At 41.2% G+C, this 18856-nt stretch overlaps 2 protein-coding genes across 2 annotated transcripts; both read left to right on the top strand.

Moving 5' to 3' along the window:
* The first annotated feature begins 595 nt into the window (after positions 1-595).
* LOC113062891 (galectin-4-like) lies at positions 596-1374 on the top strand. Its single transcript, XM_026232953.1, has 4 exons — positions 596-665; positions 763-961; positions 1051-1163; positions 1289-1374. The coding sequence occupies exons 1-3, from the start codon at positions 622-624 to the stop codon at positions 1117-1119; spliced, it is 312 nt and encodes a 103-aa protein (XP_026088738.1). The 5' UTR covers positions 596-621; the 3' UTR covers positions 1120-1163; positions 1289-1374.
* A 283-nt stretch (positions 1375-1657) lies between these two features.
* On the top strand, positions 1658-15853 carry LOC113062675 (uncharacterized). The gene is made up of 25 exons (XM_026232658.1): positions 1658-1701; positions 1799-1997; positions 2087-2099; positions 2182-2200; positions 2325-2442; positions 2650-2738; positions 2836-3034; positions 3124-3237; positions 3362-3478; positions 4715-4803; positions 4902-5100; positions 5190-5303; positions 5428-5544; positions 5746-5834; positions 5933-6131; positions 6220-6333; positions 6458-6574; positions 6775-6863; positions 6962-7160; positions 7250-7363; positions 7488-7604; positions 11590-11678; positions 14469-14667; positions 14876-14989; positions 15071-15853. Exons 1-25 carry the CDS (start codon positions 1658-1660, stop codon positions 15077-15079), a joined length of 2880 nt encoding a protein of 959 aa, XP_026088443.1. The 3' UTR covers positions 15080-15853.
* The last annotated feature ends 3003 nt before the right edge of the window (positions 15854-18856 follow it).

The raw sequence follows: 18856 nt of genomic DNA, 5'->3' as shown, positions 1-18856 counted from the left end.
TGGGCTGTGTTCCATCAATTCATCAGGTTTATGTGAATGGTAAAGAGCTGTACACATTCAAGCACCGTATAACCACTGGAAAAGTGTCGACATTAAATTTCAGTGGTGATGTTGCTGTGAACCTTTCTGGCTTCATACAAGTAGGTCACTGCTTCTTCAGCTAAAGCAATGTTGAATGAATGATACTGTCACAGAATCCTGAGAATGGCTTTGAAGGTCAAGAGATTTCTAAAGTCACATGTCTCTGTTCCCTCATCAGAACTGGAGAGCATCTGTATTTCCTACAAAAGTTAGAAAAAAATCACAAACTCTGGGGAGCTCACATGGGGATCCTTCCACCGTACAATCAGAGATTTGCAGCCGGTCAAAAACCTGTGAGTGAGCGATCATTAAAAGTGACTTGTGACATAAAGGACCAGCAGTGCATAAGAACCCACAGTCTGCTCTCACCCAAGAGCAGACTGTGATGACCAGTTAAAACATCAATGAAATCCTCCATTCTTCTAATTCACTGAGTTTCAAAACCTGAATCTGGTTCATACTCGTTGATTCTTATTTTCATGTGTTTACCGCAGAACCTTCCTTATGTAGGCCCCAATATCCGGAGGACTGAGAGAAGGCATGGCCTTGTACTTACAGGGAGTTGTTCCCACTAATGCTGATCGGTAAGGAATTACTTCATTGTAAAATTTGGGAAATGGGACACAAATAATTCACTGTTATTAGGATTGGTTGCTTCAACATGTTTTAACTTCCATGCAGATTTGAAATCAATTTCAAGACTGGGCAGTCCAGCAATGATGACATTGCTTTCCACTTCAACCCTCGAATGGACCAGAAGGTGGCCATGAACAGTCTAATAAAAGGAAGTTTGGGAACTGAGGAAATTGTCTCTGACAACCCCTTTAAAAAGGGAGAAGCATTTGAGATGTTTACTGTTATGAAATCTGAAGGATATCAGGTACGTGTTTTAAGAACAAGACTCACTGCACTCCTAAAATAAAGCTAGGATTTGGTCCTCACGTGGGCTGTGTTCCTTCAATTCATCAGGTTTATGTGAATGGTAAGGAGCTGTACACATTCAAGCACCGTATACCACTGGAAAAGTGTCGACATTAAATTTCAGTGGTGATGTTGCTGTGAAACTTTCTGGCTTCATACAAGTAGGTATCTGTTTCTTCAGCTAAAGCAATGTTCCAGAATGAATGAATACTGTCACAGAATCCACTGAGAATGGCTTTGAAGGTGAAGAGATTTCTAAAGTCACATGTCTCTGTTCCCTCATCAGAACTGGAGAGCATCTGTATTTCCTACAAAAGTTAGAACAAAAATCACTACTCTGGGGAGCTCACATGGGGATCATTCCACCGTACAATCAGAGATCTTGCAGCCGGTCCAAAACCCTGTGAGTGAGCGATCATTAAAAGTGACTTGTGACATAAAGGACCAGCAGTGCATAAGAACCCACAGTCTGCTCTCACCCAAGAGCAGACTGTGATGATCAGTTGAAACATCAATGAAATCCTACATTCTTCTAATTCAATGAGTTCAAAACCTGATATAAGCATCTGGTTCATACTCACTGATGCCAATTGTCTTGTGTGTACCGCAGAACCTTCCTTATGTGGCCCCAATATCAGGAGGACTGAGAGAAGGCATGGCCTTGTACTTACAGGGAGTTGTTCCCAATAATGCTGATGGGTGAGGAATTACTTCATTGTAAAATTTGGGAAATTGGACACAAATAATTCACTGTTATCAGTATTGGTTGTTTCAACATATTTTAACTTCCATGCAGATTTGAAATCAATTTCAAGACTGGGCAGTCCAGCAATGGTGACATTGCTTTCCACTTCAACCCTCGAATGGACCAGAAGGTGGCCATGAACAGTATAATAAAAGGAAGTTTGGGAACTGAGGAAATTGTCTCTGACAACCCCTTTAAAAAGGGAGAAGCATTTGAGATGTTTACTGTTATGAAATCTGAAGGATATCAGGTACGTGTTTTAAGAACAAGACTCACTGCACTCCTAAAATAAAGTTAGGACTTGGTCCTCATGTGGGCTGTGTTCCTTCAATTCATCAGGTTTATGTGAATGGTAAAGAGCTGTACACATTCAAGCACCGTATACCACTGGAAAAAGTGTCAACATTAAATTTCAGTGGTGATGTTGCTGTGAATCTTTCTGGCTTCATACAAGTAGGTCACTGTTTCTTCAGCTAAAGCAATGTTGCAGAATAAATGATACTGTCACAGAACCCAGTGAGAATGGCTTTGAAGGTGAAGAGATTTCTAAAGTCACATTTCTCTGTTCCCTCATCAGAACTGGACAGCATCTGTATTTCCTACAAAAGTTAGAACAAAAATCACTACTCTGGGGCAGCTCACAAGGAGATCTTTCCACCGTACAATCAGAGATCTTGCAGCCGGTCCAAAACCCTGTGAGTGACCTATCGTTAAAAGTAACTTGTGACATAATGAATCAGCAGTGCATAAAAATCCACAGTCTGCTCTCACCCAAGAGCAGACTGTGATGACCAGTTAAAACATCAATGAAATCCTACATTCTTCTAATTCATTGAGTTCAAAACCTGCTATAAGCATCTGGTTCATACTCACTGATGCCAATTGTCTTGTGTGTACCACAGAACCTTCCTTATGTGGCCCCAATATCAGGAGGACTGAGAGAAGGCATGGCCTTGTACTTACAGGGAGTTGTTCCCAATAATGCTGATGGGTGAGGAATTACTTCATTGTAAAATTTGGGAAATTGGACACAAATAATTCACTGTTATCAGTATTGGTTGTTTCAACTTATTTTAACTTCCATGCAGATTTGAAATCAATTTCAAGACTGGGCAGTCCAGCAATGATGACATTGCTTTCCACTTCAACCCACGAATGGACCAGATAGTTGCCATGAACAGTTTAATAAATGGAAGTTGGGGAACGGAGGAAAGTATCTCTGACAATCCCTTTAAAAAGGGAGAAGCATTTGAGATGTTTACTGTTATGAAATCTGAAGGATATCAGGTACGTGTTTTAAGAACAAGACTTACTGCACTCCTAAAAGAAAGCAAGGACCTTTTCCTCACGTGGGCTGTGTTCTTTCAATTTATCAGGTTTATGTGAATGGCAAAGAGCTGTACACATTCAAGCACCGTATACCACTGGAAAAAGTGTCAACATTAAATTTCAGTGGTGATGTTGCTGTGAATCTTTCTGGCTTCATACAAGTAGGTCACTGTTTCTTCAGCTAAAGCAATGTTACAGCTTGAAAGATACTGTCACAGAACCCAGTGAGAATTGTTTTTAGGGTGAAGAGATTTCTAAAGTCACATTTCTCTGTTCCCTCATCAGAACTGGAAAACATCGGTATTTCCTACAGAAGTTAGAACAAAAATCACTACTCTGGGCAGCTCACATGAGGATCTTTCCACCGTACAATCAGAGATCTTGCAGCCGGTCCAAAACCCTGTGAGTGAACGATCGTTAAAAGTGACTTGAGACATCATGAAACAGCGGTGCATAAGAACCCACATTCTGCTCTCACTCAAGAGCAGACTGTGATGACCAGTTAAAACATCAATGAAATCCTACATTCTTCTAATTCATTGAGTACAAAACCTGCTATAAGCATCTGGTTCATACTCACTGATGCCAATTGTCTTGTGTGTACCACAGAACCTTCCTTATGTGGCCCCAATATCAGGAGGACTGAGAGAAAGCATGGCCTTGTACTTACAGGGAGTTGTTCCCAATAATGCTGATGGGTGAGGAATTATTTCATTGTAAAATTTGGGAAATTGGACAAAAATAATTCACTGTTATCAGTATTGGTTGTTTCAACATATTTTAACTTCCATGCAGATTTGAAATCAATTTCCAGACTGGGCAGTCCAGCAATGATGACATTGCTTTCCACTTCAACCCACGAATGGACCAGATAGTTGCCATGAACAGTTTAATAAATGGAAGTTGGGGAATGGAGGAAAGTATCTCTGACAATACCTTTAAAAAGGGAGAAGCATTTGAGATGTTTACTGTCATGAAATCTGAAGGATATCAGGTACGTGTTTTAAGAACAAGACTTACTGCACTCCTAAAAGAAAGCAAGTACCTTTTCCTCACGTGGGCTGTGTTCTTTCAATTTATCAGGTTTATGTGAATGGCAAAGAGCTGTACACATTCAAGCACCGTTTACCACTGGAAAAAGTGTCAACATTAAATTTCAGTGGTGATGTTGCTGTGAATCTTTCTGGCTTCATACAAGTAGGTCACTGTTTCTTCAGCTAAAGCAATGTTACAGCTTGAAAGATACTGTCACAGAACCCAGTGAGAATGGCTTTGAGGGTGAAGAGATTTCTAAAGTCACATTTCTCTGCTCCTTCATCAGAACTGGAAAACATCGGTATTTCCTACAGAAGTTAGAACAAAAATCACTACTCTGGGAAGCTCACATGGGGATCCTTCCACCGTACAGTCAGAGATCTTGCAGCCGGTCCAAAACCCTGTGAGTGAACGATCGTTAAAAGTGACTTGAGACATCATGAAACAGCGGTGCATAAGAACCCACAGTCTGCTCTCACTCAAGAGCAGACTGTGATGACCAGTTAAAACATCAATGAAATCCTACATTCTTCTATTTCATTGAGTTCAAAACCTGAATCTGGTTCATACTCGTTAATGCCTATTTTCTTGTGTTTACCGCAGAACCTTCCCTATGTCGCCCCAATATCAGGAGGACTGAGAGAAGGCATGGCCTTGTACTTACAGGGAGCTGTTCCCACTAATGCTGATGGGTAATGAATTACTTAATTGTAAAATTTGGGAGATGGGGCACAGATAATTCACTGGTATTATGATTTGGTTGCTTCAACATATTTTATCTTCCATTCAGATTTGAAATCAATTTCAAGACTGGGCAGTCCAGCAATGATGACATTGCTTTCCACTTCAACCCACGAATGGACCAGATAGTTGCCATGAACAGTTTAATAAATGGAAGTTGGGGAACTGAGGAAAGTATCTCTGACAACCCCTTTAAAAAGGGTGAAGCATTTGAGATGTTTACTGTTATGAAATCTGAAGGATATCAGGTACGTGTTTTAAGAACAAGACTGACTGCACTCCTAAAATAAAGTTAGGATTTGGTCCTCACGTGGGCTGTGTTCCTTCAATTCATCAGGTTTATGTGAATGGTAAAGAGCTGTACACATTCAAGCACCGTATACCACTGGAAAAAGTGTCAACATTAAATTTCAGTGGTGATGTTGCTGTGAACCTTTCTGGCTTCATACAAGTAGGTCACTGTTTCTTCAGCTAAAGCAATGTTGTAGAATAAATGATACTGTCACAGAACCCAGTGAGAATGGCTTTGAGGGTGAAGAGATTTCTAAAGTCACATTTCTCTGTTCCCTCATCAGAACTGGAGATCATCTGTATCTCCTACAAAAGTTAGAACAAAAATCACTACTCTGGGCAGCTCACATGAGGATCTTTCCACCGTACAATCAGAGATCTTGCAGCCGGTCCAAAACCCTGTGAGTGAGCGATCGTTAAAAGTGACTAGTGACATAAAGCAGTGCATAAGAACCCACAGTCTGCTCTCACCCAAGAGCAGACTGTGATGATCAGTTGAAACATCAATGAAATCCTCCATTCTTCTAATTCACTGAGTTCAAAACCTGCTATAAGCATCTGGTTCATTCTCACTGATGCCAATTGTCTTGTGTGTACCGCAGAACCTTCCTTATGTGGCCCCAATATCAGGAGGACTGAGAGAAGGCATGGCCTTGTACTTACAGGGAGTTGTTCCCACTAATGCTGATGGGTGAGAAATTACTTCATCGTAAAATTTGGGAAATGGGGCACAAATAATTCACTGTTATTAGGACTTGGTTGCTTCAACATATTTTATCTTCCATGCAGATTTGAAATCAATTTCAAGACTGGGCAGTCCAGCAATGATGACATTGCTTTCCACTTAAACCCTCGAATGGACCAGATAGTTGCAATGAACAGTTTAATAAATGGAAGTTTGGGAACTGAGGAAAGTATCTCTGACAATCCCTTTAAAAGGGGAAAAGCATTTGAGATTTTCATTGTTACAAAATCTGAAGGATATCAGGTACGTGTTTAAGAACAAAACTCACTGCACTACTAAAATAAAGTTAGGATTTGGTCCTCACATGGCCTGTGTTCTTTCAATTCATCAGGTTTATCTGAATGGCAAAGAGCTGTACACATTCAAGCACCGTATACCACTGGAAAAAGTGTCAACATTAAATTTCAGTGGTGATGTTGCTGTGAATCTTTCTGGCTTCATACAAGTAGGTCACTGTTTCTTCAGCTAAAGCAATGTTACAGCTTGAAAGATACTGTCACAGAACCCAGTGAGAATGGCTTTGAGGGTGAAGAGATTTCTAAAGTCACATTTCTCTGTTCCCTCATCAGAACTGGAAAACATTGGTATTTCCTACAGAAGTTAGAACAAAAATCACTACTCTGGGGAGCTCACATGAGGATCTTTCCACCGTACAATCAGAGATCTTGCAGCCGGTCCAAAACCCTGTGAGTGAACGATCGTTAAAAGTGACTTGAGACATCATGAAACAGCGGTGCATAAGAACCCACATTCTGCTCTCACTCAAGAGCAGACTGTGATGACCAGTTAAAACATCAATGAAATCCTACATTCTTCTAATTCACTGAGTTCAAAACCTGAATCTGGTTCATACTCGTTGATGCCTATTTTCTTGTGTTTACCGCAGAACCTTCCCTATGTGGCCCCAATATCAGGAGGGCTGAGAGAAGGCATGGCCTTGTACTTACAGGGAGCTGTTCCCACTAATGCTGATGGGTAATGAATTACTTAATTGTAAAATTTGGGAGATGGGGCACAGATAATTCACTGGTATTATGATTTGGTTTCTTCAACATATTTTATCTTCCATGCAGATTTGAAATCAATTTCAAGACTGGGCAGTCCAGCAATGATGACATTGCTTTCCACTTCAACCCACGAATGGACCAGATAGTTGCCATGAACAGTTTAATAAATGGAAGTTGGGGAACTGAGGAAAGTATCTCTGACAATCCCTTTAAAAAGGGAGAAGCATTTGAGATGTTTACTGTTGTCAAATCTGAAGGATATCTGGTACGTGTTTTAAGAACAAGACTTACTGCACTCCTAAAAGAAAGCAAGGACCTTTTCCTCACATGGGCTGTGTTCCTTCAATTCATCAGGTTTATCTGAATGGCAAAGAGCTGTACACATTCAAGCACTGTATACCACTGGAAAAAGTGTCAACATTAAATTTCAGTGGTGATGTTGCTGTGAATCTTTCTGGCTTCATACAAGTAGGTCACTTTTTCTTCAGTTAAAGCAATGTTCCAGAATGAATGATACTGTCACAGAACACAGTGAGAATGGCTTTGAGGGTGAAGAGATTTCTAAAGTCACATTTCTCTGTTCACTCATCAGAACTGGACAGCATCTGTATTTCCTACAGAAGTTAGAACAAAAATCACTACTCTGGGGAGCTCACATGAGGATCTTTCTGCCGTACAATCAGAGATCTTGCAGCCGGTCCAAAATCCTGTGAGTGAGCGATCGTTAAAAGTGACTTCTGAAAGCACAACAAAGTGCAAGCACTTAATGAAAGTTCATTGCATCAGAACTGTTTTACCAAATAACAATAATCTCACCACATTTTCAAGATTCTGATGGCCATTTTGAAATTTCCTATTTCCATTTGAATGAGTTGAAAATGTCCCTAGGTTACGTATGTAACCCTAGTTCCTCGAGGGAACGAGACGCTGCGTCGAGTGCTTTTGGGGAATGCCTTTGGCAAGAACAACTCTGAATATCATGTGCAATCAGTTCAATGGAAGAGCGTGACGTCACGGACGGGGTGACGTAGCGACCAGGAAGCTATAAAGGCACGTGCCACGCAGCTGGGTACGGGGGGTGGCTCGGCAACGCAGCGTCTCGTTCCCTCGAAGACGCACAGCTTAGGACGAGAGGACAGAAGAGCCAGGAGCGGCTTGCATATCGAGATTGTAAAATCTGGCGAATGTAGAGGGCGTGGACCACCCCGCAACGTTGCAGATGTCCAAGAGGGACACACCTGCTAAAAAGGCCTTAGAGGCAGCCATACTCCGCGTAGAGTGAGCCTTGGCTCCCAAAGGAATGGGAAGACCAGAGGACTCATAGGAGACGTTGATAGCCTCGACTATCCAACGACTAAGGGTCTGCTTAGAGGCAGGAGAACCCTTTTTAGGAGGACCGTAGCATACAAGCAATTGGTCAGACTTTCTCCACAGGGCAGCTCTGTGGATGTATGCGTCCAATGCTCGCACTGGACACATACAATTTAGCTTTTCCTGGTCTGGCTCCCCAAAAGGGAGGAGGACAGAAGGCCTGCAGTACGACAGGTTGTGGTGTGACAGAGGGAACTTTAGGAATGTAACCCGCTCAAGGGTATAGAAATGCTTTGGCCATATCAGGGGCAAAGTCTAGATAGTTAGGGGCCACCGAGAGGGCCTGAAGATCTCCAACTCTCTTTAGAGAGGTAATAGCCAGTAATAGGGCAGTCTTAAGTGTCAGATGTCTGTCTGAGATTTCTTGAATTGGCTCGAATGGAGCTTTGCAGAGAGCCTCTAACACCACATCCAAATCCCATGGGGGAATATGGGAAAGGTACTGGAGGTCTCAGCCTCAGTGCACCTCGGAGGAAACGTGTAACTAGGGGGTGTCTGCCCAGTGACTGATCACTGAAAGGGACATGGTAAGCAGCTATGGCTGCCAAGTACACCTTTAAGGTGGAGTGGGTTAACCCCGCAGAGAGCCTAGCTTGTAAAAACTCCAGAACTGTACCAACTGGGCAGTTAACAGGGTCAAGGTGGCGATCTTTGCACCAAGATGTGAAGAGTTTCCACTTCAGGGCGTACAGTTTCCTCATGGAGGGAGCTCTGGATTGGAGTAGGGTTTCAACAACCTCGGTTGAGAGACCAGCTGCTAACAGATGTGCCCCCTCAGGGGCCACACCCACAGCTTCCACAACTCCGAGCGAGGGTGAATTATTTTGAGAGTGGATCTGTCCTGATCGGAATCTGCCATGGAGAGCCGTCGAGGAGAGAAATCAGATCTGCGAACCATACTCGGCCCGGCCAGAACGGGGCTACTAACAACAGACGGACCCCGTCCCGGCGTACTCTCGCCAGAACTCCCGGGAGCAGAGCGATGGGGGGAAAGGCATACAGATGAAGCCTCGGCCAAGTCTGTGCCATGGCATCTAGTCCCAGTGGAGCTGGGTTAACTAGAGAGAACTAGAGGGGACATTGCGATGTCTCTCGAGTCGCGAAGAGGTCCACCTGAGCTTTGCCAAATATTTGCCATATCTGCTTCACCACCTCGGGATGAAGCATCCATTCCCCGGGCCTCGGCCCCTGTCTCGACAGCATGTCTGCTCCCACATTCAATCGCCCAGGAATATACACTGCTCTTAGCGAGAGGAGTTTGCCCTGGGACCACAGGAGGATCTGGTACACCAGCTTGTACAAGGGGCGTGAACGCAGACCCCCCTGGTGATTGATATAAGAGACTATCACTGTGTTGTCGGTGCGCACTAACACATGACAGCCTCTCAGGTCTGGGAGGAAATATTTTAAAGCACGATATACTGCTAGCATTTCTAGACAATTGATGTGCCATGTCAGATGGTGACCGCTCCACAGACCGCGGGCAGGGTGGTCAATCATGACCGCACCCCAACCGGTGAGGGACGCATCTGTCGCTAGCGTTACACAGCGACCAAGAGCTCCCAACACCGGGCCCTGATTCAAGAACCAAGGTTTCTTCCATATGTCTAAAGCACGAAGGCATCGCCGCGTGACCTGAATAGTTAGGAAAGGATTTCCCCTCGGGGAAAACCCCTTGGTCTTGAGCCACCACTGAAGGGGCCTCATGTGCAGGAGACCAAAAGGTATCAAGTTGGATGCAGCTGCCATGAGCCCTAACAGTCCCTAAAACTGCTTCACAGTGAGTGACTGGCCTTCTCTGACTCTCTTGACTGATGTGAGGATCGACTCGATCCGAGCAGGTGACATACTTGCCTGCATCGTGGTCGAATCCCATACTACTCCTAGATAGGTGGTTCTCTGAACTGGAGAAAGTATACTTGGCATTCAGTTTCAAACCCAGCTCCCCCATATGGGCGAGAACGACACCTCGATGTCGAACCGCCAACTGCTCTGACTGAGCTAGAATCAACCAATCGTCGATATAATTTAGAATGCGGATGCCCTGCATACGGAGGGGTACCAGAGCCGCATCTACACATTTCATGAATGTGTGGGGTGAGAGTGCAAGGCCGAATGGAAGTACTCGATATTGATAAGCTTTGCCCCCGAAAGCGAACCTCAGAAACTTCCTGTGTTGTGGAAGGATGGATATGTGGAAGTATGCATCTTTGAGATCTATCGTGACAAACCAGTCCTCAGATCTGATTTGAGCTACAACCTGTTTGACAGTAAGCAATTTGAACTTCAGTGACATAACTGAGAGGTTTAACTGACGTAGGTCTAAGATCGGACACAACCCCCCATCCTTCTTTGGAACTATGAAATACCGGCTGTAGAACCCGGATTCCCTGTCTAGAGGAGGGACCACCTCGATGGCCTCCTTCCTTAATAGAGTATTCACTTCTTGTTCCATAACCAGAGCCTGCTGGGGGCCGACGACTGTCGTTGTAACCCCATTGAATCTCGGCGGTGGACGGCCAAATTGAATAGCATAGCCTCTTTCTATTGTGTGCAGGACCCATTGAGATACATTTGGCAGTAGTTTCCACGCTGCTCGATAATGTACTAAGGGAATCAGTCTCTCGAGACTGATCTCTGGTGTAAGAGGCCCCCGAAGGGGAGGCGAGCTTCCCAGCTCCACTACGCTCACGGGCGGAAATAACTGGGAGGGACGCTGGCGGGACACAGCTGCGCCCTGAAACACTGGGAGGGTTGGCAGACCGCCCTCCAGAGGGTACCGTATAATGAGGTGGATACCGCTCTGACCCCGTAGGGGCTACCCTCGAGGTCACTGGAGTACTGGCGTCAGGACCTCTTCGCCGAGGACTTCCTAGCTTCGATAACTGTACGAAGATCACATTTAATTCTAGGAGCCCCCGACTCAGAGCTCTGCTTTTGAGCCTCGCGGTATGAGGAGCCTGCTAGTGGTGTGAGTATCTCCCGTCCAGTGCCTTTATAGCTTCCTGGTCGCTACGTCACCCCATCCGTGACGTCACGCTCTTCCATTGAACTGATTGCACACGATATTCAGAGTTGTTCTTGCCAAAGGCATTCCCTAAAAGCGCTCGACGCAGCTCGAGTTCCCGAAGAGGAACCTGCTATTTGAATCTGGTAAATGATATCAGAACTGTTATTCTTAGTTGAACTATTCATTTATTGAAACAGTGGTGCATGATAAACTGAGCACTTTGACAATCACTGTATTTAAAATTTTCATTTTAAAGAATCCAAACCCTGCCTCAAGATTAGGATTGATACCTGTTTTATTGTACTTTCTACAGATTCTTCCTTATGTGGCCCCCATTCCAGGAGGCCTGAGAGAAGGCATGGCCTTGTATGTGCAGGGAGTCATTCCTACTAATGCTAAACGGTAATTTTCAACAGTGTTTAGTGGTGGGTAATATACCGGTAGAACGGGTAGAAATGTTTAAACCGGTAGAGATTTTTGGATTATTGTCTCTATCTCTGTTACACACTCATATGAGGATATTGTGCTACATTTGCACACTTCAATCAGGACCACTTCTGTCAAGTATATTTAAGACAATTATATTGCATACAGTTAGTGTTGGTGGTATGATTATGTTCTGGGCAACAATCCACATGCCTCTCCATGCAGCCTTGCTTGGACAGAGCGGGGAGAGCAGCAAGACAAACCCTACTGGGGTACAGAACAGAACCATTATAAGCATACATAATTACAATTCATAATTACCTGAGTTGTTAATGAAACATGATATAGAATGCTTCCAATGAAGAGATTGTAAAGAAAGCAAGTTAGATCGGATTACAGGTTCAGTTGGTGGAGATGGGGTTGGAGGAGGGAGTTAATTGCAAGCAGTGATGCGATGGAAGAGACACTGATGAATGGGAATTTAAATAGATCGCAGGTGATAGGTGTCAAGACTGGATTGGTACACGTCAGGAAAAGCTGACTGTCGGCTGATGCAAGCTTGACTAACGTGGCCTGCCTGAACTAACACAATGCTGAATTTTTTTAATCACTGCAGTTTAAATTCAAGTGATTTTTAGTTGTTGAAACAAGCGAAAGAGAACTGATTTTGCTATATGTGCTCACTGTCTGAGAGACTGCTTCAGAGTGCTGTTAGAGAGGCGAGTGCATGTGCAGACGGTGCTCAAAGAGGCATTGATTTGATTGAGAGCATGAATGTATGAAGCATTTCTTATTTATTTGTTCTACTGTAGTCTTTGGTCACATTACTTGTAATTAGTTTATTCTTATTTAATCACTAACTTGTCTTCAGTGAGTGTGAGTTTTTTTTGTTTTTGTTTGTTTGTTGTATTGACTGCCGACAAGAATTTTGAAATTTCTATTCTATCAAAAATAACTATATTGTGATGTATATCGTTAAAATGAAAATGACTCGTGTTGTGATATTAGATTTTGGACATATTGCCTCCATCCCCTCCCGGCAACCCCGATTCCGTTGATCATGTTTAATAACAGTAGTGTAGCCAGAAAAGAGACTCTGGGTGTGCATATGAAAATCTGGGTGTGCCACATTTATTGTCAGATTACTGTGCAAAATTATGGGATAGTATTTTTGTCACACAGCTTCCGTCCAACCATACTCTTAGTGGTAATTTGCAGGTCATGTCAAAATGTAGTTAATTGTTAAATGTAATAATTTTCTTCCAAATACGCTAATTTTGAACTTCTGGTACGATACTTGGACGTTTCCAATCTGACAACACTGTCTTTTGATGTTGGGCCCGGGGAGGAAGAAACATCCTCATCAGGTGTAATGTTAAGGCCTTGTGTTGGGCTGTCCATCAAGCCAAGGTTTTTTGCTAAAAAAAAAAAATTAAGAAAGGAGCTCTGCTAAATATTGCTAGCTATCAATGTGCTATCAAAAATGATCTGTTTATATCATAGACTGCTGGGGTCACAGTCAACTGCTGTTTGCTGATTGGTTGGCAGTCCAAATGTCGGCAGATATATTTTAATAAAAATAATTAAAAATGTAAATTACATTTTAACATTTTTAGCATTATTGCACCATATATTGGATTCTTATTTATGTGCCCCTGAGAGTATGATTTAGAATGTTCAGTGAGGTCACAGAACTGCCAGATTCAAACAGCTTTCCCGCGTTGGCTGCACTGAGCCAGAGAATGACGCACATAATGTTTATTTTAGGTTTCATACATTTAAATATACATAATTACTAGTAAAACAATACATTGGTAGTTTGTAAAATACACACTGATGTCTACGGAAGCAGCAAAAACTATCTAATCAAATGTAATTTGCAGACGTCATTTATTCATATATCAGACAGACACAGCAGAACTATAAAGTTTACTCTATTCTTCGTCCAGTTCAACAGAAACTTACTTTCATGTATTTCGGTAGAAACTGGGGAATTCAAGTGCTGTACGTTAAATCCGGCTGACAGGACTCTGAACTGCAGCGCTCATCTCGTTATAGATCAAGATCATTTATAAAGGTTTTTAAACGGAGAATCGGAATATCAGATAGTTGACATGGTAAGCAAGTTTGTGTATATATTTTAATAAAAAATGAAAAATTAAATAAAACGAATACAGATATATATGTTATTGGCTGCGGTGTGTCACGTGACAATCATGACGCGTCGCCATGGAAACAAGGGGTCAGTTAGAATATTAGTAATTTACTCGTGAAAGGGTTGATTTAATATATATATATATATATATATATATATATATATATATTCTAAATAAACAACAATTTCCCAAGTTTAGTAAACATTTTTTATTGAGACTATAAAAAATAATTCTGCATCTATTTTTAGGTGTGCCAGCTGTCACTGTGGGCGGCACAGGACAGGCACACCCTGGCACACCCGTGGCTACGGCCACTGTAAGGAACCAATCCTCCAATATGCACTGAATAAGGCTTAGGAAACACCAACTACCACATGATAAGATGCATGCTGCAGTAAACACTGCAATGTATTTTAATACATCACAACATTATTATTATATTAATACTGGACCAAACACGCAAGAGAGACCAAGCCTTGCACTTAATAAATAAATAATGCATGATCTGTTGTAGTACTTTTATTTCACTTGTCGTTTCTTCATGTGGTTTGTGAGATGAGCAATAATTTAGATTCTGATCATTTAACATAATTCCTCTACTTCCATGCAGATTTTCAGTAAATTTCACGACTGGGCCTACTGACAAGAATGACATTGCTCTCCACTTCAACCCTCGAATGGGCTCGAAGGTGGTCATGAACAGCTTCAGGAATGGGAGATGGGGAGCCGAGGAAAGTGTCTCTGACAACCCCTTTAAAAAGGGAGAAGCTTTTGAGATGTTCTTTGTCATCAAATCTGAAGGATTTCAGGTGTGTGTTTTGAGACATGACTCTAACAGTGCTCTAAAAAGAATCTGTTTCTTGATGAGTTTTTGCAGAAGATTTTTACCATATGTAGTGAATATGTAGTGAATACAAAATACAGGATTTTTAGCAACTGCAAAATGGTGATGTGACCATAAGATGCTAAGCTAATATTTGTTAAACTGTACTTTAAATATGGCTTTGGTTTGGTTAGATACGTGTAAAAGGCCAACAGCACAGCATGTTCAAGCACCGCATCCCTCTGGAAAAAGTAACTACAATCAACATTTATGGAAATGTCTCCATCACCTTCCTTGGTTTTGTCATGGTGAGTGGAATCAGCCTGATTGTTCTTTATATGTTGATATGTTTATATGTTGATATATTGTTGTATCTTTTGTTTTCGCAGGACATGTGAATAGGAGCATTTCCGTGACTCCCACTCTATCAAAGCACTCTCAGAGAACAATGAACAATGTAAAACGTCATCCTGATATTCACACTTTTACATTTATGCATTTAGCAGATGCTGTTATCCAAAACCACTTACAATTGAAACACCAAGTATATCACTGATTTCAATCTTATCCATTACCACAAATCGGGGTTACTGCTAAATAAAAAGCCAAGTAAATAAATAAAACCAATTAAACACAGCCTTTGGGTCACAATACAAACACAAAGACTCCATACGGATATATAGACATATGTAATGCATTTTAAATTTATAGCATGGTGTTACTTTGAAACATAAGCAAACTGAAGTCTAATAGTAATGTGAAGTGATTTTGATTGCGTGACTCTTTTTGGCAAACCACTAAAAGTAAACTTTGAGATTTACAGAGAATACAACAGTAAAACTAAAGCTTTTCAGTTCATTTTTAAACGTTTATTTTTATTTTTTTAATACCAAAGGCAAAGATGACTGAGTTAGTTTAAACAGTTGAGTTAGTAGAAACAGATTTCACAATCAATCTAGCAAAAGAAAATATATTCAACGTGTGTCTGTTTTTTCATAAACGGCCACATTGTGGAGCTCTTTCTACAGCATTACAGCCAGTGACATGTACACACTTGTCATCAGTCGGCCTTTGTCTGAAAGCAGTTATGAAAAATTAATACAATGTGCTTATTGTTATCATTACCCACTTTAACTACTGTATCACTACCAAAATACAAATAAAGAATAATTACTCTAGAAATGTGTTACTATATCAGTGTATCAAATCTTTCTGACTATATATTTCTCTCCGTCTGCACTATCAGTTATTGTACAGAGAGTTATTTATCTCACAGCATTTGGCACCAGCACATTGTAGATTTATCTGAGGTCAAACATATTTAGGCTCATGATCTCACTACACTGTCACAAATAAACTAGATAAGTATGACTGAAAATACAAATACAACGTAATTATATATATGTATATATATATATGCAAACACAGTATAGCTATAAAGGAGGAAGTGAAACCGCTACAATCATGTTTCCTCTCACTAAGTAGCGCTCTGATTTCTCCTTATTCTCTCTGGGGCTTTCTCTAATGTGATAACACCTATGCACTGCGAGAACTATTATATCAGTGCTGCACAGCTAGGAGAGTGGGTCATTAGTAATCAGAGCTCGGCTGTGATAACGGGACAGATAAAGGGTAAAGGGAGAGTACACTGATTGGAGAAAGTGGAAAAACACAGAGGGTTGCTCAGGCACTACAGAAGCAGCGACCATGTGAAGATGATGTTACGAGTCTGCAGCAAATCCCAGACCTGGTGCAAGTCCTATTATTAATTTAAGTCCCTGCTAACTTTTCACCTCATAAATTAGACTGAAGTTAAGTGGTTCGATATCTCCTCTGCTGCTTGCAGACTGTAAAACTGTGTTTAGCAGCTGCAGGTCTGCCCACCTTTCTGAATATTCAGCACCGCTAAGAGTTAGATTCACAGAGTTCAGTCAGAGCATGCTGATGCAGAAGTGTCCCTGTGAATTATCACGTCTACAGCTACCTGTTGCTTCACCCTGCCCACGAATCACCAATCTTTGTAATGCAAATCACACAAATCATAACGTGCATAATTGCTACAGCCCAGCTCATAAGTTTACAACCTAATGGAGAATCTGCAAGATGTATATATCTATAAAAACTGGATTCTTATTTTATACTGCCCTGAAGAAGCTCATATTGACATTTATATCAAAAACAAATACAGCATTTACTTACCCTGAAGACATTAGGTATTGTTAACCTGACTTAAGTAACTGCAAATAATAAGTAAGAATAGAAACAACAAGCTTACACTATTTATTGTTCATGGTTAATATTCATTTCATGCATCTGTGGCTTGTGCATTGCATAAATTAACATTAGATAGTGTATTATGAAAAAGTATCATTTAAAAATAAGTTGTTCTAAGATGTTATATAACAGTGTATAAGGTTATGTAATAACACAATAGTAAATGTATGAATTTACATTAACCTAGAGCAGTGGTTTTCAACCTGTGGTCCGCGGCCCCCTAGTGGGCCGCGGTGGTATTGCAGGTGGGCCGCCAATTATTTTCTGTTCATTTCCAGTCCATTCTAGGGCTGTGCGATTAAAAGAAAACATCCTAAAATCAGGATTTGAGCGTGCGCATATGCCTAACTCCAGGTTCACACACTGTCTGTGATGCGCCTTTTTTCTGAGCCAATGTTGACGGATCAGAGCGTTCTCACTGCGGTAAAAGGCTAGAAATAAAAACGTGCGAAAATAATTCATGTCTAACACATGAGCATAGAGTGAATTTGTTAGTGAACAGGATGCAGTTTAAGTGAGAGGAGACACGTTTTAAGTGTGCACACTCTCTCCTCGCAAAGCAGCGTGTATCTGAGCAAGCACGACCAGTTTTGTGACAGAGCAAAGGAAATCTGCTGCGAACAGAGAGATTCTCGTTATATTTATGCGCTCTCACTGCTGACCGCATACACATACTGTATACACACTGCAAACACCTGAGGCACCGCTACAATTAATGAGCTCTATGAACAATGCATGGCAAAAAGAAAAAAAAGTCCCTGTATACAGGATTTTTTTTTTGTTTTTTTTTTGCCATAAGTCTATAAAAAATTTTTACATCTTCACTATAGGGATAATTTTGACTTATGTCTGTTCTAGAGATGTTACAACTTTTTGATAAAGCTCTGATTGGGTTTCTTTTGGAAATATGTTTCAAATTAATCCTGAATGCGTTCATGACTGTAAAAGCACAATTGCAAAATTGATCAAAAAAATCGCGATAGTTTTTTTTTTTTTTTTCATATCGCACAGCCCTAGTTTATTCAATAAATATAGTTTAAAATCTAGCTTCTGAGTACTAAGTTATTAACCCAACAATAGCGGGGTCAGTTAATTTTTTTGAAGTGGGCCGCGCAAACATATGTGTTTGGTTGTGTGGGCCGCGAGTTGAAAAAGGTTGGGAACCACTGACCTAGAGTAATGCTTTATAGTAAGATTCAATTTTTTAACATTAGTTTAATAGTTAATGTGAACTAACATTGAAAAATACTTCACAGCATTAATTAATCTTAGTTGAGGTCCATTTCAACATTTACTAATACATTATTAAACTCAGTAGTTGTAACTAACTGAAATAATTAAATGATCAGCTGCCTTGAACTGAAAAATCAATGTTTATTATTGTTTTCATATTTAATTTTAATGAACCTGGTTTTTAGTCTTCTTTCCGATCGCCACCAGAATTTGCCTTTGCTTTATTGACTCTTGCACCACACAGACTGTCACAGATCACCCTGTACTACATTTCCCACAATGCATCTCACTGATTACATGCACACTTGAGGCCAGTTCACACACTCGACAAAAGGCTTGTTCTCTTACCCATCTGGGCCGAGTGTTGTTAGCGTTTAGCGTTCGAGAGCGTTAGCTACTTAACACAGCGGTTTCATTCTGTGTCTTAGCTTTAGTTTAATCATTCTAGCTTCATCCCGTGCCTCGACCTTCTTCCTGCCTTAGTTTTACCTCTTTACATTTCTTATTCTGTTTGCTCTGTAACATTAATATCAATGAAGCAATCACCTTTATATATATAGCGCTTTAAAAAAATACATTGCATCAAAGCACTGAACAACATTCATTTGGAAAACAGTGTGTCAATAATGCAAAATGATAGTTAAAGACAGTTCATCATAGAATTCATT

This window comes from Carassius auratus, chromosome 45 (assembly GCF_003368295.1).
Source record: "Carassius auratus strain Wakin chromosome 45, ASM336829v1, whole genome shotgun sequence".
Taxonomy (NCBI): domain Eukaryota; kingdom Metazoa; phylum Chordata; class Actinopteri; order Cypriniformes; family Cyprinidae; genus Carassius; species Carassius auratus.
The sequence above is the reverse complement of the archived record's forward strand: the minus strand, read 5'-3'. Positions and strand labels throughout refer to the sequence as shown.

Bases quoted from the DNA above. Each gene is read 5' to 3' on its own strand.
- LOC113062675 (XM_026232658.1), top strand. From the start codon at position 1,658: ATGGCCTTGTACTTACAGGGAGTTGTTCCCAATAATGCTGATGG. The intron at 1,702-1,798 runs GTGAGGAATTAC...ACTTCCATGCAG, and splicing joins GTTCCCAATAATGCTGATGG to ATTTGAAATCAATTTCAAGA. The intron at 4,804-4,901 runs GTAATGAATTAC...TCTTCCATTCAG, and splicing joins GTTCCCACTAATGCTGATGG to ATTTGAAATCAATTTCAAGA.
- LOC113062891 (XM_026232953.1), top strand. From the start codon at position 622: ATGGCCTTGTACTTACAGGGAGTTGTTCCCACTAATGCTGATCG. The intron at 666-762 runs GTAAGGAATTAC...ACTTCCATGCAG, and splicing joins GTTCCCACTAATGCTGATCG to ATTTGAAATCAATTTCAAGA. The intron at 962-1,050 runs GTACGTGTTTTA...TCAATTCATCAG, and splicing joins TGAAATCTGAAGGATATCAG to GTTTATGTGAATGGTAAGGA.